This window comes from Balearica regulorum, chromosome 17 (assembly GCF_011004875.1).
Source record: "Balearica regulorum gibbericeps isolate bBalReg1 chromosome 17, bBalReg1.pri, whole genome shotgun sequence".
Lineage (NCBI taxonomy): Eukaryota > Metazoa > Chordata > Aves > Gruiformes > Gruidae > Balearica > Balearica regulorum.
Genome location: NC_046200.1, coordinates 340,280 through 362,422, shown reverse-complemented (window position 1 = coordinate 362,422; position 22,143 = coordinate 340,280). Strand labels below are relative to the sequence as shown.

The following is a 22,143-nucleotide window of genomic DNA, read 5'->3' as shown; positions in this document are numbered from 1 at the left end:
ATTACAAGTAATTATCTTCTACTCTGAAATTCTCCAGTACAGCACTTCCTGCAAAGAGTATTCCTATCACATGCTCTATTTAGGAAATACAGGAGGAATTGTTTCTTGGTGTATGGTATATTGTCATCATATTGATTAAACCACGGTTCTGCTCTGCCAGAATATGTATCTATCTTTGGTAATAAACAAAAAGAATCACCAATCCCTATCTGATGGCCCTATCGTTACATTATTAAGAAAGCCTAAAAGATAGAGACTGTTAAAAGTGCATGCAGAGAAGAGGAAGAATAAATCACATCCATAGATTAAGTTAAAGGAAGATCAAGTTATAATACTGAATTGTCCAATGAAGTTCTTTTCTGCTGGGTAAATCAAAAGCTCCGAGACAGCATTTTGATGCACATTCTTTTTGGGCAATAAGGACAAGTATGGCAACAGCTGCTGCAGTATTTGTAAAAACTGTATAAACTCAAAATACCACAGAAACTAAGCTTTGGATTTGTTCTTCTTGTGCATAAGGAAAGTGTATGTCAGGAAAACGTAATGTCAGTTACTTTTTTTTTCTTTCCTATAAGCAAACATACACAATCCCACACATCTTGTCACCAACCATGGGAACAGTCTGCTGGACTGCTGCTGCTACTGTGTTTCTCTGTTGCCATTTAATATCCCCATTTATACTTTACTCCTAATCCCGTGCTGCTAGGGCACAGACTGGGGTTCCACCAGTACAGCAAAACAGAGCCTGCTCTAACCTTGTGACAGGAGGCAGTGCAATGTTCACTACCTGAAAAATCAGTGATGGATTGAGCTTGCTCATAGCATAGCATCTTACAAGCATTTTAGAACATCAGTTTTCAAGAGAAGCTTTTTAAAGCTCATGCTCTACCCAAGAGTTAAATAGTATTATCAAAGGGCCAATCTTAACCGCATTGCAAGACCCTAAATATTCACAGACAGGTAAAACAGCAATCCATACAGCAAAAGACCCTGAAATACAAGTACTAGAGATGACAAAAGGCTATAATCTTTAGCAAGCAGGCCTCCCGAAGTCAAAGCTTGTAAAAGTTTGGAGATAACATTTGCCCTGAGAAGTCCAAAAAGCAAAGCCCTGTCGCTGGCAGCTAGTTCAGCCGCACAGCCTACATCTCCTCAGACCTGCCAGCTTTGGAAGAAGCTTCTTCATTCCTGGTCGCTGTTAGAGGAAAGCAGGACAGAGCTCTATCACTCTGCAGAAAAACAGATTAGCAGCTCAGATTGCTATGAATTCAGGCATAACATCGTTCCAGAGCCACGTACTGTATAGCCTTAAATGGAAAAGATCTACAATATTTAACAGGTCAGGAATACTATTCATTTTTGTTTATTTAAGCATATAAGAGGGTAGATTTAGATTTTAAAAGCCTCTTAAGAAATATGAGACAGGAAAGCTTACTGTGAATGCTTTTAAGTGCCCTCTGATAACTGCCAGTTATAAAAATGGGGGGAAGGAGCAGGGGTGGGGAAAGAAGGGGGGGGGGGAATCAATCTGCTTATTTTCAGCTAGTATTAGCAGAATTCTGCAAAACAGGTTTGATTTTCCAGCTTGGAAATTCAGAGCACTTGCCACATTGGTAAATCCTAACGCAACCAATTCCACTATTGCCCATAACTTACTAATTTGTACCAAAAGGAACCTAAGGGTCAGCTAAGCTCAAGGTCCTTTGCAGAAATTATCATTGTCTTGCAAGTATTTCTCAGTCCTTCTTTTCTGTTCTGTAGTACAACCCATTTCACCATGCAACAGAGGGAAAAGGTTACTTTTACACAAGCAGCCCACCCGGGAATCAGCCCATTCCGTTCCCTACGGAGAACTCCTCTATGACCCGTGACATTTTACAAGCGATATAATACAGATTGCATTCACCATATTTTCCCAACAGTGCTTCTGCATAACAGGCCATGCAAGCACCACTACTGACAAGAGAAAGGTCATGAAAAGATATTCCACTGTTTCTAATGAAATTAATAGAGACTGTCTCACAGAAGGTGTCTGAGATCATTTAGAGTTGAAGTGGAGCCTGAATTGCACAGGGAGTAAACGGCTCCTCTCCATCCATGCAGAAGTGGACATGTATGCCCTGATGAAGTCACAGCATGGACAGATGGAGCCATGAATTGTGAGGCACAGTTACATGCTAAAACAAAACAAAAGTCTTAGCTTTTGGATCCTACTGTTATGCTTTTTAAAAACAACAGTGACCAATATGAAATGCACTGTTACATTCTTGAGCATGTATTTAAAATCCTAATGGAACACTTAGACACAATACTATAGATTCAGACTTCAAAAAAAACCAATACAGAGGTCAAAGACAATAAGTTATGGCAGAAATGTAATGAGATTTGCATGAATTTATGAAGAGCTTTTTTTTTTCCTGCACTGCAGGAAAACTGAAAGAGCTATTTGTTTACAGAGGAGTTAGTGTATATATATGAACAAATCCTCTTACTGAGATGCTCTTGGTAAATATATATAACTTTTGCATGTCAGTAACAAAAGGATATTGCAGTTCATCACTGTGTTATTAATGATTTATTGAATCCTTCATGAAACCTGCATCTGACAGAGTCAGTGATTCCAGGTTTTGTCCAACATTTAGTCATCATAACAGAGTAGCAAATGACTCCCATACGCAATTTTTTTAGTATCTAAAACATATTCTGTTATCAGGCTTCTTAAGCATGCAAAATTTACCACATTGCTCCTGCATAACAAGTCACATTCAATAAACTTGAAGCATTGCTTTTTTTCAACTCGCTGGCTTTAATAATTTTGAAAGGAGCGCTCTCACCTGAACTCCAGTATCCCATTAAGCGATCACAAGTATAATGGCTTTTTAAATTATTATTATTCACAGATAAAAGAAGCTGCATTAGCAGACAAGATCACATCACCATTTGAGCCATTCTTTTCTTCCCTCAGCCAAGAGACTGCAGCAAACACTAGTTGTCGATGAGTCAGAGCAGCCTGAGGCAAGTCCGGGCTGATGAGATCCAGCAAAAGTCATTCGCCAGGGAGCTGACTGAGCGAGCATCCCCAGGACAGTACACATGGCACACTCACCCTTCAGGCAAACCATACCCTGAAGCTGAAGGAAGCTTCCAAAAGAGGTTGTGATAAGGGACGGACTGAAAAGAAAGATGTCATTCCTGCAGCCTGAGCCACTCAACATATTAACATAGCTAATTTTATGCTTTTCAAAGAATATCATCAATATAACACATCAGCCATATCTGTATCCAGATCATGTATAATTTAATTACTAGCCTCCTGAGAGTTTGTCAGTGCAGTTGTGCTCGCCCTAATGCACTGGACATCTTATGCTTGCACTGTAGCCTGGCTTCCCACGGAAACAGGCTCACACGACGTGCTGGCAGCCCACCTGTCCACCCACCCCAGCTCTGACGGCTTTGGGGGCCACTGACCATTTGCCAGAGCAATGTATTCCAGTGGCAGTGGCCGCCCAGACCAGCAACATGAACCTTGCTCTGCACTGGCCACCTGCTAGACGGAGATGCAGGGGGAACCTAAAGGGAAATGGAGTCTGAGGCAAGTTGTGGAAGTACACAGGAAGAGAGTTTTTATTGGTTCCGGTGCTTGTGGAAAAATTTGGCAAATGAGTAATTTTCTTAACTTAGAAAAACATACGTGGTTTATGACACAAAAAAAAAAATCAGTCACACGCAAATTCTTTCTTTCAGTAGCTGAAGGCAAGGTAATGCGATAGTTGTATCTTAGCATCAGCAAACAAAGGAGCTTACTCCAGGTTTACACACAGGACTAATAAACTGCATGCAATCCTACGCTGCACAGTTTAACAGCTGTAAAAGCAAAAACTCCTCAATGAACAAAACACATCTTAAACATTTAATAATAAAAAAGTGGTTAAAGCAAAAGAATATGAGTACAAATCTAATAAATCAAACAAGACTCCTAATTCAGTACGGCAGCACACATGTCCAGCTTTTGTACTGACAGCTCTCATATTTGGATGTTTTAACAGGGAAGAGGCAGGCAAATCATGTCTCAGAAGTCAGCTTCAGGAATGACCAACACCCTTAAACAACCAAGGGTTACAGGAACACTGGCTACTATACTGTCTTTCTCATTTTGTGTCCTATCAAGAAATGGAGCAGCAGTGCCTTCTGGAGCAGCTTGCATGAGTCATTTTCTTAAAACTGCTCTGTAAAGCACATGACTGCAACACTACAAAGGCACTCAGGCCAGGCCAGCAGAAATCCTGGCTACACTCACGTGAGTGTGCTGGCAACACTGACAAAATAACCTCTGCTGAGATTTTACTGGTACTGCAGTTGAAAACAGAACCTATTCCAACATGAACATAGTTTCCATCACATCATAGCAAGAGTAGGAACTATTTTTTGCTCAGACTAGTAAGATGCTTGACAGTTCAGACGATTTCAGCTATCTTCTGTATCCTCTACGCTATCAAATTTGGTCACCCAAAACCAACTCGATTTGGACACAGGCAATAATGCAGAGTAAAAAAAAAAAAATAATCTGACATTGTGATTTAAGCATAAGCGGGTGAGCCAATACTGCAGAGTGAATCCTGACACTCGAAACGGAATCTTCCAGAGCTGAGGAGTCCAGCCAGCAGCCAAGAATAATATTTCAGTGGTTCAGTCGATACTGCTGTAACCATGGCCTGGAGGGGTTTCCATAGCCATAACCACAGGAGTGACTGCACATTCAGTTGAAAATAGTAAAACCAGGCATTTAAAAATCTATAGCTTGTAGACATGTTAAAACCAGTTTGAAAGGAGGCACAGAGGGGCTTGAAAAATGCACAGACGCTCCCATTGAGCTTGCCCATCATCTGTTTATCCTGCTGAAGACACAATGATTTGAAATAAGAACTCCTCTCACTAGAAGCAATTGCCTGCTTAAAAAAAATAAAGGAAGAGCTGAAAAGAGATGAGGTATCAGTGGCACAAAGCCTGAGGGATTACCCAGAGATGCAGTGGCAATACACGCTCCAATCAGGACATTCCGAAGCACCATTTATTTCAATGTCTAGCACTCAAAGCAAGAGACGTTCTCATGCATTTCACATATGATTTCTATTTCTTCCCTGATGTAAAACACAGTATCACACATCATGCTACAAAGAAAGAAGGAGCCCTGCTGGTTCAAGCAGGTTTTTCCAAAAGAAAAAAAGAGAAAAAAAAAAAAGAAAAAGTATAATAGTCCACAGCTGCCAGGAGCAAGGGGTCACTGCTGAGGAGGGGCAGCACAGCACATTCGGTTTGCTAGATTTTCCCTTAAAAGAATGTCAATAAAAAGCACTGCCAAGCGCGTTGGAAGAAGAACGTCCTGCCAGGCGCCGAACCGCTGGAGTCATCGCACGGCCACCGCGCCCCGAGCAGCCCGCAGCAAGCGCCCGCCGCACGGACGAGCCGAGGCGGCCGCCGGCCCCGAGCGAGGCAGCGCCCGACAAAGGGCGGCCTCTCCCCTCCGGGCACGCCACGGGCCGCTGCCCCCGCCGCTGACCGAGCTCTGTAAACGCCGCTCCAGCCAAGCAGCCATATTAGGAAACGGCCGAACGCCAGGCTGGCTGACTGACCGACCGCCCGCCACCGCCCGGGCCGCGCCGGGGCCGAACGGAGAGGACGGCGGCCCCGCAACTCCGCGGCCCGGCTCGGGGCCCTCGGCAGACTGCGGCCGCTTCCCCTCGGCGTCGCGGGCGGGGCGCGACAACCGCCGGAGGGAAAAGAAAAGTTCGCGACGGCCGGGGGAGGGACGGACGGCCAGGGCAGTGCGGGGCGCCCGGGACTGGGACGGGGGACCGGCCCCGCCGCTCCGCCCGCGGCTGCCGGGACAGCCCGCCCCGGGGGAGCCGGCCGCGGGCCCTGCCCCGCCTCGTCACCCACCTTCTTCCGGGGCTGCCATTTCATCATATTTGTAGAGCGGGGACGCGGAGCATCAAGGTCGCGCTTGGGTGCCGGCGGCGAGCGCAGCGGGGCCGCAGCCCGCGGTCATGCTGCCCGGCCCCGCCGCGAGGCCCGCGCCGCGCCCCGCCGCGCCCGCGGGAGTGGAGCCGGCCCCGCCGCGCGGGCCATAGGAGCGGGGCTCTCCTCAGCCGCCGGCGGCCAGCTCCGCCGCTGCGCTCCGCCGCGCCCCGCCAGCGCCAGCACCGCTCACGCCCGCGGCCCGCAGGGAGCCGCAGCTCCCGGGCACATCGTGCGCGGCCGCCCTTGCGCCAACTGTGGGGCGAGACCCGACCCGGCGCCGCCCGCCGCTCCGCCGCGCACGGAGGCAGAGAGGGGCGCGGGCGCCGGCAGAGCCCGCCGCGCCGCCCCCCCTACCCCGCGCCGCCGGGAGCCCCCGGGTCCTGCCGCCGCCCCCGCCCCGCCCCTCGCCCGCGCGCCCCGCCCCTCCCCGCCCCGGGCGCTGAGGCCGCCGCAGGCCGAGACACGCGCGGGCCTCCGGGCCAGCAGGCGGCCGCGGCGCACAAAGGCGGCGGTGCCGGCCCCCCCCCCCCCCCCTCCCCGGGCCCGCTCCGGGCGCGCCGGGGCCCGGCCGGCAGCCGAGGCCTCTCCTCGCCGCCGCACTCGCGGGCACCACCGCGGCCCGGCCGGCGGCGTCCCGCAGCCTGCTTGTGGCTGTGCCTCCCGTCCCGGCTCGGGTGGGGTGCGGGAGGCTGCAGAGGTGCAAACTGGAAGAATTCGGAGCGGAGGCGCGGGAAGGAGGGGTTGGTGCCGCCTGGCTCTGTTGCGGGCAGCTGCGGGCGGCCAGAGAAGGCGGTATGTGGCGCGGCTGCAGCCTCAGCTTTGGCAGCGGGGGCTCGCGTAACCCCCCCCGTGTGCTGGGGAAGCAGCAGCAGGGTGTCGGGCTAGCCAGCGAGGCCAGGGGGCTTCCACTCTTCCCGGGTTTTTTCCACAAATAAAAACTGCAAGCACAACCTAGCTCAAGAGATTTGGCTTCTCCCACTGGCAGCACGCATGTGATGTCAAAACCCTCTGCATCCCAGTGTCATACTGGTAAAACAAGCAAAATAACACTGTTCTCCCTGACAGGTATGGGGGTTGTTGTTTTTTTTCCCCAGAGTAGAATCCAAGATTGCTTTAAAGCGGTCCAGAATGGGCTTTACTTGTGATGCTCCAAAATGCAACAGCTCAGGGTTCCCCAGAGGAAAGAGTGGTTTTGTTCTCGGAAGTATTTTGAGGCAATACTCAAAAGGCTGTGCTCGTCAACAGAAAAGCTACAAGTCCTACCACGTATCACAGCCGAACAGACAAAGCAATGACAAGGTCAGTCACCCTGTGCTGTGGTGCTTGCAACACGGTAAAAAACATGATCTATAGAGCGGACAGCAGAGGGTATTTTGGGAGGAACGGCCTGTTCTTCTTGAGCTCGTGTCCAGGGGAAAGGGTTAAACAAACTAAGGTGGAACTGGATTTTCCCACGTAATTTCTTACTCAATGCATCTGTTTCTTCCAGTCATCCTTGACTGTCTCACGTGCATTGAGGGAAATCACAACTTTCCCTCCATGTGGTTGAAGCATTTGGATTGCAATAGTAGGAGAAAACCAAAGGATACGTACTGATCCCAGCACCTGTGCAGAATTCACTGGGGCCTGAAGCAAAATTTTGAATACATCTTTTATATCCATCAAATTGAGAAACTGTAAGTTCTTCAACTGCCATATACTACTGTTACAGTATACTGCTCTTATACAGGACCTGTAAAACTTGTTAGATTGAAAGCAATCCAGACAGTTTCTCAATATTGAGCTTTGTTTTATCTGGATTAAAAAAAAAAATGCAAGATTCAAAATGTGGTCCATAAAGTGCATTACTATCAACATCCTACTGTAGGATGTAAGAACTGATTTGATTCTAAGAAGCTCTGGCTTTTCTCCCTGGTAATAGCATTATTGATTTTGCTGAAATGTAACTTTTTCTCCAGTCAAAAAAAAATCTCTTTTCCTGCCTCAGTAAATAAAGCAGAATAAACTTCTTGTAGAAATTACTATTAAAGTGGGTGACCAAAAAAATCACACTTGCTGCAATCTGCAACCTAGTGTTTTACTTTTAGTATTCTTCCAAGAAAGCGGCCAAGACCCACAAAGAAAGGGAGCTGTTCGTTCCTAGGAGAGGATCACAGAGAAGGTGGTCCACATCACTGTCCCATTCATTTGCTTTATGGGGTCAAATGTGACGTGTCTGATTTAACAGGCTGACCCTCCTCCAGGTTCTCAGTCAGTCGGTGCCTCCAGCTGACCTGAGACGGCAGCACGGAGGTCGCAGGTGAAATGCAGTAAGTGCACACAGTGCTCCTCGTGAAGGACAGAGGACACAAGCCAGAATCCCGGAGCAATGCAGCATCTTATCTCTCATTTGCTTGTTCAAGACATTTAACCAGAAGTTTATTACTGGAATATGTATGGTTTCAGCTTTATATTGAGGTTGGAGCCTTTGTTCCGCTGTGCTTTCCTCACTCATAACAATGCTGCAGATAGCTGGGCAGCTTAAGCATTCTGCCTGAGCTCTGGGTACTGTTCTGAGACAATACTCTAAAACACGAACAGAGTCTCAGAAGAGTTAAAAATCCTTCATATACGAACACACCACCATTTAACTGGGTTTTATATTATTGAAGTGGTGCAGAGTCGTAGTTTTCATTGCTATGATGAACGACCAACAGCGCAGCATCTCAGAGGTAAACAATAAATTTAATGGCAAATGTAGTATCAAAACATAGATAACAAATGTTCACTGCTAGGTCCCTTGGAAATATAACAGCTTCTTTTTGTTGCGGTTTCTCACTCCTGAAGGATGGCGTGCCTCGGATCGCATGGAAGCAAGAGCAGCTAACTCATACACGGTGTTTCAGCTCAGAGCCTCTGTGGTCAGAGGCTGCATCCCTTCCACGTGACTGCATGTATTCTGCAACAAAGACAAAGCTCAGGCAACAGTTCCAGAACACATCAGCCTCGGTTCCAAAGCCACCTGAAGTAGTTCCCGTCTTGTCCTGCGCTACCCTCAAACACCTGCTCTCAGTTCTGTGTTTCTGTGCACACACCTTCATCCGGATTGCTGACAGTACTTGTGGCAGCTTACTACCAATAAAACCACCAAGAAGATGCAAGTGAAAAATAAAGCTTTGAAAAGCAGTAGGGACATAAAAGAACAGGTGTGGCAGTGCGGAAAAGGAACTCCATCTGGTTTAACTCATCAGAGCTAGCATATCATGGAGCTATGCTCTTCTATTATAGTAACAGTAGAGCCAGTGTGCCCTGAAACTCATTGGTTTCCACAAATTTAAGAACTAGCATTGACAATTCTAAAGAGTTCTGTAAATGGCAGAGTCGGTACTCGAGTAAAGAAAATAAACGCTCAGAATCAGACAATGCCATTTACCATGATGCTATCAGAAAAAAAAGCTTAATTTAATTCATGGACAGATTGCAAAATATGTTGTTTTGACATGATCAACAGGAGGGGTTTGAAATTTTCCTGAGTAAAGATAATTAACAGGAAGCAAAGCAGAAGCTGTGCGTATACACCTGTCACAAAAGGGAGTGAGCTGGTTCGCTCCTAATCTTAATTCTTACTCCAGTGATTGGCATTTCTGCTATATTTAAACTTCTCTTTTTTTCTGCTGTTGAAAAAAAGAAATAATATTGGCACTATTTTCAAAGCCATAGAAAGTATCCAGAATAAAGGCAGTGTAAATCCCTGGCATCTGAAGGAAATGGTAAATATTATTCACTTTTTCAAAGTCAGAGAGTTATCTGAATTCTTAAAGAAAATGCAGTATGATTTTTGGTTTTTAGGTCCCAGTTTCAAAGCCACTCAGCATGTAGTGATCCAATTGTCAGAAAATGCTGAAACCATCCTCCTACACTGGCAGCTTCCATCTCCTTCATCATGAGAACGGAATCCTCGTGCCTATTTCAAAGTGAACCAATTCATTTTCTCAAGTAATCAGCAAAGCCAAGAAAAGTCAAGTACTAGTGCTTTGTGAAGTTCAGTCTGAATCAGTGGACAAGTTGTCTAATAATACAAATACAAAGTAGAAGATAATGTTGATCCATCAAAGTTAAATGCCTCTCAGTTCATTAAAGGTGAAATGGCTGAAAAGTAACAATCGGCTCCCCTCCTGAGCATCCTCGGCTCAAAACAGTGCTTGTGTCTGGAGAGCCACCTGCCATCATTTCCCACAGAGGATGATGCCCCATTCTTAGAACCTGTCACAAGTTACTGACATCTCTCCTCCGCAGGAAACATGCTGAGTGAGTGGTCCAGACTTCTGGACACTGACAGGAGCTCCCAGGGAACAGAGTTTTCTCTTCCAAACATATATCAATAAAGAATAAACATATTTTATTCCTCCCAATATTTATGAATGAATAATAGTCAGCATTTCGGCTGGTTAGTACAAAACCATCCAGCAAAATGACTGACTACACCAATACCTTTCTTTTTTGTCCTTTCTCTGATTTACTGGTATTTTTAAAATTCACACTGTGGATCTGGCAGTCCAGTATATTTTCCCAAATACCTGACCCTTTTCTCCTAAAGACGTTGACTAACAGAGAAGAAAGCTGTGTGTTATTAAGACATATCTGATATTAGATCTCAATCTTACAACTTAATGAAAAAAAATCTTTTAAAGTGTCTTTTTCAAATTAATCTTTGACAAGAACTATCTCCCTTCTTGCATAACCTTTCATTTTAAATAACTTTAAAGTTCTAATACCTTTGTTACACCTTGAAATTCCCTCTACTCAACCAAAGTGCATCACCTAGAAGTAATCACATATACTGCAAGTAAAAAAAAGTCCTGTTGCAGATGGCTTGGTGGACAGACTGCAAGTTAGGCTATCCGAAATGTATGAGAATTCAGTTTATTGTGTCATTCTACAGTTTAGCAAGCAGCTAAATTGGACAGTACTCAGCAGGTACCTACAGATTTAGAGTAACAACTTGATCTTACGACATACACTTTCCTGTGAACTCATTGGACTGGTAGTCTGAAAGATGCCAGCATTTTAACAGTTAACAATACACCAACACAGCAAGAGGGATGTAGATCAAGCTCCTAATAGCCAAGTCCCTTGGCAAATTCATGAAGCATAATAAAATCAAATCCTTTTATTTCTGAATTTATTAAAGCAGCTTTCAATTCATTACAATGATCCTGCGTCTATCGCTTTGTCTGCCTCAAACTAGCACGCTGAACACAAATACAGAACCTTGCAAACATTTATAGATCAGATACAGCACACTTCATCTGTGCTACTGCAGCTGCTAAGCGAGGACGAACTACAAAAGGGAGAAAGTATTTCAGAAAATTCTATTCTGGGAGAAAGGAACTCCCTTGACGTGTAGCAATTGGTATACTGGAGTTCTGAAAAGAATCTCACTTCTCTAGATGACCAGAAATCAGCAAATACTAACTCATCTCTAGATGTTAATTTATGGCAAGTTCTCATGCAACTTACAATCAAAATTTAGTTCCACCCTCCACACTAAAGGTGCTTTGGGCACACGATCTACCTTTCCTTTCTTCTTATATAAGAAGAGAGAAGTACGAAGTTCAACTAAAGGTGCTGGGGTCGCTTGGCATTATCGTAGTACATGCATGGGAGAGAGCGCACAGTAAAGGGCAGGAAAGCCAGGAAAGCAGTTCAAGGTCCTACAAAGTTTTTGCATATTATGCCAGTCTTCTGGTCCATCTACCTTTTGCTCTTGTTGCATTTTGCTACTGGACTACAGCATTTCGCCCTGTTCTCTTGATAATAAAGATTGATTGTTCTATGCTGTATAGCGGTAGCACGGATTATTTTCATTATTAGGTTACCTGGGGTTCACATCTCAGCAGCTGACTCTCTTCAAAAGACTGAAAATCACTTCAGAAAATACTTTGTTTAGTCAAGCAGAAAAAGCTCTTTTCACAGGGGTATAATCCAGGCTGAAAAACCAAGCAGAGGGCTTTGAAAAATGAGGATATACTTATCTGGAAAATACCACTTCTGACAGGAGAAGCAGCTGAGAAAAACTGGTTGCTTAAGACTAATTAGAGACTTGTAGCACAATTTAGTTCAAAGAGATGCAGAACTGAACTGAAGATAAGGAAAAAGCCTACAGCATTTATTACTGGCAACTGGATTCACGAAGCTGGAGGGGCAGGGGAGGGAGGCAGTCACACAGGCCAAATTATCGGAGGGCTGTAGGTGCCTGTTACTAATTAAAAATTATTTTGTGGTACCATGAAATGGTCAAATAGGTTAATAGAAGATTACGGCTAATCTTGTTGTGATACAGAGTCCCCTCTCAAGTACTGATGCCTGATCTAGGACTTAGGGGATGGACTCTTGCACAGGTACCTCTTCCATGCTGGTCACAGGGAACACAGGACGCTGCACTGGCATTGCATGTTTCGCTCCTTGTGATTCATCACCCTGCCTTCCAGGCATTCATTTTTAAATATTTCCTTCAGAAAACAAATCTAGCTTGGAGTGGTATTTGCCTAATACCACGGGGTAGACTAGAAGACCTTCAAAGGTCCCTCCCAACCCAAACCATCCTGATTCTATGGTTCTGTAACACACAGATCATTGACAAGCAGAAACATAGGAGGCAGCAAGTATTCCCACCAAAGATTTGCCTACAGTGCAGAGATGGGTAAGCCAGGAATCTGTATGGAAAATAAATCCACCAAAAAGCACTCATCTTTGGAGGGCATGCAAATGCATATCCATATTTCCTACCTCATTTAGGGCTTTTGCCATAAAATTAGGCAGTTTTTTTTTAATTAATGGACAGAATTTTGTGATAAAACTCCATCCATTTCACACCCTTCAGCCTTTGGGAAATAAACGGTGAAACACGCTGCATTAGTCTCTATGCCACCCTTTGGTATTCCAAACGAGAGCCCTGCTCCATGCCCTGTAGCATGACGGGGCGTAGGATGGGAAGAGAACCACATACTGCCCTGTCTCATCATCCTTCCTTTCACAGCACAGCAAGAGAATCTCTGTGGGCACCTCGATTGTGACTTAAGTATTTGTGCATGCACGTCTAAGTACTGCTTCTATTATCTACACGTATCAGATAGAAAAGGTGCAAGGAAACAAGCACTATCACAGACTAAGAAACAGAGAAGGCCTTGATACTGTGTAGGCACAGTTCAACACACAAATGGTTTAGCTGTTGCTATCAATATCAGCCCTGTTTTGGTCACCAATCTAAAACACAGCGCTGTACAGTCTGCTGTGAAGAAAATCAACTCCATCGCCGCCAAACCCAGCACACTCCATGTCCAGCACTTCAACAAGCAAGATGCATGTAGAACACATAAATAATTTCCAGGTCTCTACATGAGGAAATAGAATTCTGTCCACCCAAGGGTGAGTCTAGTATTAACAGAATAACCATTCAAACTCATCTGCAGCAGGGACAAACAACAACAGAACACAGGGAAGAAGTAACAAAATGGCACTCTCATTCTTCATGGGCACACACTTCAGTCAATATTCTAAAATATTCAGAAATCAATATGGGGTGCCAAATCCTTCTTTATTTGCAATGGAAAAGCTAACTATATACAGCACACTGCAAGACAGAGATGGGAAACTTCCAGATCAAGAAGCCTAAGGATGAAAGTTTCAGTCACAAACAGAAATTTTCTGCCTAGTAACTGTAGTCATGAAGAGAAGCATTATTTAAATGTAATGTTGTGGCTGTGAAATATTTATGTGATAGTCATGGCAAAACACATATTTCTGTAGTTTACTGGAGAGGAAATATATCCTAAATTTTTACCGCATCTTACCAAGGAAGGTGTTTGCTTTCAAACTGTTGATTGTGAGACTGTTATTGGTTTAAGAAATTCAGCTCTTTCATTACATGATTCTGAGCAGAAAACATCATGTTTGGGACCTGCTTCTAATTATGGCTTCCCCCTCCCTTTTTCCGTAGGAAGCGCAATTACTGCTGCTATGGAGACAAGTGTAATTCAGTCAAGATGTGGGTCAAAGTAATACTTGGGAGGCAAAGATTTACCAAAAAGTACCCTTTCTGCTATCTGTCCTCTCCTGAGAAGGGTCTTCTCCCAGTCTTCTCTTGCTGACTTCCATCACCATCTGCTGTCTCAAGAAAGACATTCAAAGGGCCAAATAAATCACCTATAGCTACGTAACACATGCATCACACCAGCACAATCAAGGAACCGATCTGCCCTTCTCGCAAGGCCAGTGACAAGGGGGGGATCTGCACGAGCCACAGCGGAGGCACCGGTTGCACACAGAGAGACTGGCATCCTCTGAAGGACAGGTTCAGTCACCTCCTCTGCGAGGATGTTTCTGCAGATTCTAAAGCAATGTAGCTGGAGGTTGAGGGGGAAAACCTCCTTCTACCTCAGTGCACTGAAACGGCACCTTATATTTCAGGGCATGTTATTTATTGTTTACTAGTGGTAGAACTAACTGCAACAGGCACCTTCCAAATCTTTAAGCATAGTACTTTTTCCATAGAACCCACAGTACCACAGAGACAACCAAGAAGATACATCAAGGGAAGGAAAGTATTATCATCTGGGCGTAGTGGAAAACGAATTGATTATAACTGGTAGAGGATGTCCCTATGCATGCCCGTAACAGGAGTGGAGTGACACTAAGTCAGTGCTGTAATTCCAGCCAAGCAGTTCATATCAAAGGGAGGAAATTTCATGACTGAAGTTGTAGCATTTAGATTCTAAGCAAGGAGAAAATCCAGGCAGCCCAGACTGTACATTCATCCCAGCAGGATCATCTCACTCCATCTTTTTCTTCGCCCATCTTTATCCTGAGAATATAAACGGATGGAAATGTCTGTCACTATTCATTGTAGTAAAACCAGCTGGTTTTCCATGACCCTTTGGACTTTCTCACCTCACGTCATTATTTACTAGGATGCTCTAGTAATCAGTTTAGGTTCTTCCTCCTCACATTTCCTGAGTGCATTTTGTAATGCTACGGATACATGGGCAATCTGATCAAATTGCAAGTGAAAAGTGCTACCCAGCTTTAAGAGCTTTTGTCTCTCTGCCCTTAAGACTGAGATTTTTGTATACCTCTTGCTGACTTCGGTTTTCTTTTTTTGCCCTGACACCTGCAAATTACACAGGTCTACTTCTAGTTGGTTATGCTAAAAGGACTGACAAGTGGCTTTTAGCAGAGAAGAACAAATTAACACCTGAGAGGAGGAGACTGGTAGTAAGAATCAGCTGTCAGGGAAATTAATTGTTTCTTTAGTGACACTGCTAATTTGATCAAAAAAGTTGACAAATATAGTTTGACCTTACACACAGGTGAGGCTTCTGGTCAAATCTGCGTTGCTATTCCAGAGCAGACGCAGGCAGCAGCGGCTCTCCCTCCCTGGAAAAGGCAGAGAGGTGTCCAGTCCCTAGGTAGTTCAGTTCCATGGGATCTTTCCTACTGTACAGGTTTAGACAGCTCAATAAAAACCCCAAAGGAAGAAGGTTCGACTCGCAGGCTAGTTCTCTTGCTTCTCCTGCCAGAAAAAAAGGGGACTGCAGGGCAGGGGGGCAGGAGGAGGAGGAGAAATAGAGAGCGGGAGAGTAAGAACACACATGGGAAAGGGAGCAACACATCAGAGAGGGAGAGAAACGAGGACGTGCACGGGGGGGTGTGTGTGTCTGTGTGTGCTCATGCATGTGTGGGTATCTGTCCTTGCTCCATGGCATTCAGCAACACCTCATCCACTCAATTAAACAGCAGCACTGATGGACTCCAAAGAACAGGCATCAATGCTGTGGAGCCACAAACAAGGATTAGACCAGGGAATACACAGGCAGTACTGTCAGTTGGAGAGGGGAAGGGGACCTCATGAATGAGGAATTTAGAAATAAATATTTTTGACTGTAAGTAGCAGAATTCAAAGGCAACCACAACTTCATTCCATGTTCCAATATTCACAATGTTCCCTCACGTCCCCAAGAAATGTTCCCAAATGCTGTAGGTCTTTGAGGAAACTCTCCCATTTCACATGCTGGTGATTTCAGAGGGGATGCTGTTGTTCACATATTCAGAAGCTGCTCTTTCTTCCTCGCCTCCCTCCCTGCTCCTGCTCGTTGCCAAGCAACTCCAGCCATTCTGCAGGACCTGCCTTTTAACCACCAGCAGCTTAAACCATTACCATTTACTGAAAAATACAAATTTAAGAATGAAAACAGACATGGCTAAAACAGAAAAGCATACTTTTCTTTAGAGCTTGGATCATTTCGTGGGAACCCTGAGGTTGCAGTTTGTCTGTAGGCAACAAACCACAGACTCCCAGGATGGCTGAGGTGGGAGGGGACCTCTGGAGGTCACCTCGTCCAAACCTGGCTCAAGCACCCCGAGCTGGCTGCCACGACCATGTCCTGATGGCTTCTGAATATCTCCGGGGAGGGAGACTCCACCACCTCCCTGGGCAACCTGTGCCAGTGCTCGGTCACACTCACAGTGGAAAAATGTTTCCTGATGTTCAGCACAGTGATATTTATGAGAGTACCCTGCATTTTTAGCAAAATACCCAGAGAATATTGAACAATTTTACTAAACTTCCAAGCCGTCTGCTCAGAGTGTTCTCAATCCCTGAAAGTATTCCAGTTGTTTTCCAGGATGAAGCACTGCTTTTTGTGTGTGTACATATACGTATTGCTATCCCACAGTGCTCTGATTATTACTCAGGAGCCAGAGTGGAATCTCCAGCAGTCTCAAAGAAGCTCTCACTATCCCAAAATGGGAGACTTTCACTAATTTAGCAGCGAAGGCTATATAAGTTAAACCTTTTTCTAGATACATTTACAATGTTATCAGGTTCCTGCCAATTCATAAACACTGAAATACTGCTTTTATTCCCCAAGATCCAGATAAGCCCCCTTCGCCTGCTCCTTGTAGTACTCCTACGTATGAATTATTTCCAAGGAATCCAGTTGCGATTTAAATTTTCTTATATACAGACAGTAGTGAGATCGAAAACAATCTTACTCTTCCCAGTAATGCTGCTTGGACTAAAGGTCTGAGATGATCACTTGCTGGAAGAGGCAATGATGTAAAAGAAATGTTTGTGTTGAAATGAAGGAATTCTGTGTCTGAATATGAAACAACACCAAGCAGGAAAGTAGACAGCTGTGGTACCTTTAAAGAAACACCAGCACTGTGGAAACAGATCCATCAACATACTAGAAGAATCAGAAAAACTTCCCAAGCCCTAGTAGCATTCTAAATGTGAAAACTTTCAATTACAGTTTGAAATCACATTCTCACACAGGCACTGCTCCCAAAGAGGTGCACTCCAGACACACCTGAAAATGACACGAAGAAACTGAAAGATAAAATAAATGAGTCAAACTGCCAGTATATAATCCCAAATACTGAATCTTGGCATGTTACTAAGCAAGACATAGGTAATTATACAAAAAGAAGCAACACTACAAAACAGAAAAATATTGTGTTCACTTACCAGCGTTTCAGAAGGGGGGAAGCTTTAAAAAAGTTTACGAAGTACGAAAAGCTAGGAAGGACAGTAAAGGGATAATTAAAAGAGACTAGTCACAAAAATAGTGGAGGAGAAAGACAAACTGTGTCAATTAATTTTGTGAAAGAAATGCAACTAGCTGCATTGTCTCATTTGCCAAGAGCCCCAAGAAGCAAAGTCAAGTGGTGCTAAGTGGTGGTGATTCTTCCTAAAGACAGTCTCTCAGAAATCTACAGTACTTATTAAAAAAAAAAAAAAAAAGAAAAACCACAAACTGCTTTAACAAATACCTTTCCTGGAGCTTACAGGTTCCTTTGGAAGAGGAAATGGCGGAGGAAGTTACAGAGTTTTGTGACATACTCTAGGTATTAAATTTGTCCTGCTTTTCGGGACACAACATACTTTCTAAATATAAAGAAATGGAAGGTTTCATTTAAAATTCTTTTTTAGTTTCCTCCAACAGGGCTATACAATAAAACTATTGTATTGTAAAAGATCTGTTTTGTCTATTCGAAATTTCTCTTCCACACAATGGAAATGTAGGTATGTTACACCAGCTATCCTGCTCCTGAGCCCTGAGATACTCAACAAAAGATCCCGTAACCATCAGAAACAGCACTTATAACTCTCTGAGGAGTCTTCTCTTACTGATTTACAATGATAGACAGCTCTACTGCTGAACCTCTTGTAAAATGTGGAACAGGAATTTCATTTGTGTCTGTTCACATACTCAGTTGGGACTGTATGAATAAGAGATGTGACACAATTCATCCATATGCAGGATCATCATTTCCCCAAACCACAGTATGCTGAAGCTATACAGCAGCCTGTTTCACTGTTACAGCATTACAAGACTGGAAGAAAGGAATAAACTGAACTTCTGTACAATGACAAAGTGTCTACGGGTACACAGCCAACGAGCTCTCAAAAAAAATAAATCAGATAAATCTTCAGAAAGATGTTCAAAGAACAGTTCTTTCTTTAGGCTAGTTAATGTGAAGAATAATTTGTCATTGCTGTGTTGGAGATTACCGTTTTAAAAGTGGGAAACAACCTTGAGGTGCTATAAAACTACACAACATCACTGAAATCATTGGAGCAGGGACAATGTGGACTCTCTGAGGAGCTACATCTAAGGTTCTCAGAACAGAATAGTTCCAGTTGGAAGGGATCTACAACGATCAGCTAGTCCAACTTGCTGTTGCAGAACCATATCCAGAGGGAGGTTTAACGTACATTGTCCTTACTACTGTCAGCCCAGATCTTTCCACAAGCTGTCCACAGTGAGCAGACATGCCTCATCCTATGGGGTGGAGCACTGCTCTCAACTCTCATAGGGCCTATTCCCCCAAAAAGGAGGTAACTGTCAGATGGGTAGATGTAGATGTAGTCTAGTACACTTCACCACCATGATGAAGTGTTTCTGGTACAGTTTTTTTTTTTAGCTTCACTACTTTCAACAGTAAGCTTAGGAGAGCTCATTAAAATAAGAGCTTAAGAACCTGCCAGTGACCAAGGCAAGTCTGGGTCAGCTTTGTTCTACAATGGAGAGGCCAGCACACTACTACATCACAAAACACTAATTCAGAACCTGACTTGCAACATTTTTCAGCATTAAGTTGTGAGAGTATTTAACTAGGACAGCTGTTGGCTCCAGCCTAAAAATAGAGAAGAACATAGCTGCTTCATTTAACTTGGTGTGTTCAAGCATCCAACACTGAAAGAACATAAGGCTTAGAGAGGTACTAAAATTTTTCTACATGGAGAAACAGAAAGAACGAGCCATGCAGCAATTTCCATCCAAGCCTGACAGAAAAAGTGAAGGGCGAGCTATTTGCAAGAACCAAACATAAGAAAGTATTCAATCTGCATCTACATGAAAGTCGTTACTGATGATAAAAGATTAATTTTAAATACTTGTTAAAGAAAAAAACAACCAACATCCAATTAAAATTTTATGTAAACAGAAGTTTACTCCATAATCTATTTTTGCAATTAGCCTCTTTTCTTACTAAAGATTTACTACAAGGAGTGATCCCGCAGCAGACCCAAAAGCATGAACTTAATCTTGAAGTCACTTGTACTCATTTTACCTTCCTTTTTCTCTAGCACAGATTTTGCCACTTTAAAAAGTGAGATTATCAGTGGATACCCCCCAAAACAGAGGCTCTTTGCACATGCACAGAGCAGACAGAAAAGAGTAAGTAACGTTATATGCTTCCCCATAACGTCACTGATGACATATTTAAAATCCTCAGAACAAGGACTACCTCTTGCATCCACAGCAGAGTTCAACGCGCAGGCTCCACAAGCCATTTCACGTTATGACCTCTGCTTTGACTATGAGCCAGAACTGCTCAATGCCAATTAAAGATACAGTTTCTCTCATGCAAACACTATTTGAACAGACCAGCACCTCCATTCCACCAAGCAACTAGCAATTTTTCACAAACTTACACTGTCTCAAACCAGTGACCTGTGAGTCTAAATCTATATATTACCAATCTTCTCAGACATCCAACCACCCTGAAACTTATTTTTTCAATCTGTATGTTAAAATAAATCACACTGAGCTTGTACCATGATAACATAGAGCACATTGTAATGCAGATCAGTAGTTGGAAGTAGTCTTTTCAAACCATGCCATTAGAAGTAAGGCTCAGTCATTAGACTTGAAAGGATCAATAATTTTTTATAGAATCATAGAATGGTTTAGGTTGGAAGGGACCTTAAAGATCATCTAGTGATTTGATTATATTTGCTTAGTTTACAGACTGACCTTTAAAAGTAGTCTGGCCATTAAAAAAAGATCTGGTTCATGCTCCTGGACTTTATAAAACCATGAGTAACTCAAGGAAAAGAATTTTTTTTTCCTTTTGAAGACAGCATATCGGGGGGGAAAAACATGGCCATGTTTCCTTTCCAGAGCCAGCTTTGGGCAAGCATATTAATGGTAAAATTCCTTATACTGTTTCTTTAACTCACATAATCATAGTTAGACAGAAGTAACTGTTTTAATGACTGGCAGTTCCAGGCTCATATGACTTTACCATTAGTATGCACAGAAATCAAGGCTTTATCTAGGTCAAACAATTGCTGAACACAGTATGAGGAAATAAAAAAGGAATAAAGGAATAAAAATGGAAATAATATAATGACCTGCTTGGTCACTTCTGAAAAACATTCTTTTCTGGCCATGTGTAAATCAGTTCATCAGTAGTTTAGCATCAAAAATTCTGCTAATGCAAACCAGTTAAGACCTTGATACTCAATGGCAGAACCAACTGCAGAGCAACTGGGAACTGAAAGAGAGGTAAGAATTATAACCCAAAGTTAACCACTCTTGTGTATGAATGCAGCATGGCTGCAAACCAAACCATTTTAGTCTTTTACTACATAGATTCTATCATGGATAGGACGATCATGATAACATTTTATTCCAGTTGTAAGGCAGCTTCTCTATTCCTCTCCCATTGCACTCATTTTCGAGCACTTCTCCAGCAAGTTATTGCTAGTGCAGAAGGAGCACAGAAAATGCAAATTGAACTGAAAACGTAATGCAGGAATTATATATGGAAAAAAGATTGTAGCAAGTATCTTTAACCTGATATGCAATAGCTTTGACAGGAGGTATTGAATGTGTGTCAGAAATATTAAAAGAGCAAGCATGGGAAGGAATTACTTGAGTGGCATAAGCAAAAATATGAAAGAGCAAAAATGAACAAAAAATCTTTGAGAAGATTTTTTGAGAAGAACTATTAAGATCTAGGAGAGATGGAAAAGGCCCTACATATCTTGAATTTCACTGTTATATAGGATGCCTTCTTTGTGTGCTGCATATACAAGCGATGACAAAGAAAAGAGAGACAAATTAGTTTGATATATTCTCTCTGCCTGGTCACAGACTTTTACTCTGTTCTACCTGATAACCTAGCAGGCTTTCAGGAATGCATCGCTACCTGATCACCATTCTGTAAGTAGCATAATTCAGGTAAACTGCTGCCAATAAGCTCATATTTACACTTAAGAGAAGCTTACTATTATCCTTCTGATTAAAAATCCCTTCTAATTAACCCATGTAAAGCCTTAGGCCTAACAAGCATAACTTCAAAATCCTAAAACTAAAACAGTTTTACAATGGTTTATTCCAAATCATTGCAGCCTTAAAAAAAAAAAAAGGAATTCTTGTTGCTGGACTGAACTGAGCTGCTACAGGAACCTCATTCGAGATTAGACAAGTTTTTCCACATTGACCAGAGAAGCTGTGGCTGCCCCTGGCTCCCTGGCAGTGTTCAAGGCCAGGTCGGATGGGGCTTTGGGCAACCTGGGCTAGTGGAGGGTGTCCTTGCCCACGGCAGGGGTGGCACTGGATGGGCTGGGAGGTCCCTGCCCACCCAAACCAGTCTGTGATTCCCTAAATCCAATATTAAATCAATCATTTACTTTGCTTAATCTTGATCCTTCTGAAATAACGTACAAAGCCAGTCCAGTCAGTCTGGAAAGATATGTTCTGTAGATCTTCCTTCTATGGAGTGAAGAAAATCACGTATATTGTATATGAGGAAGAAAACTCTTTTCTGATGCCACTTGTTAAAAGTTTGTGC

At 43.5% G+C, this 22,143-nt stretch overlaps 1 protein-coding gene across 3 annotated transcripts in view; it reads right to left on the bottom strand.

Annotated features, from left to right (window-relative positions):
- Window positions 1-22,143, bottom strand: part of TTC28 (tetratricopeptide repeat domain 28) — a 187,852-nt gene that overhangs the window by 117,904 nt on the left and 47,805 nt on the right. The window contains exon 1 of one of the 3 annotated variants that reach the window (XM_075769901.1): window positions 5,938-6,380. The exons of the other annotated variants lie outside the window; for them this stretch is intronic. Within the exon in view, the coding sequence (XP_075626016.1) occupies window positions 5,938-5,964 (27 nt within the window). The 5' untranslated portion in view covers window positions 5,965-6,380. Of the gene's footprint in view, window positions 1-5,937; window positions 6,381-22,143 lie in introns of those variants that run through there. 3 annotated transcript variants of the gene reach the window in all.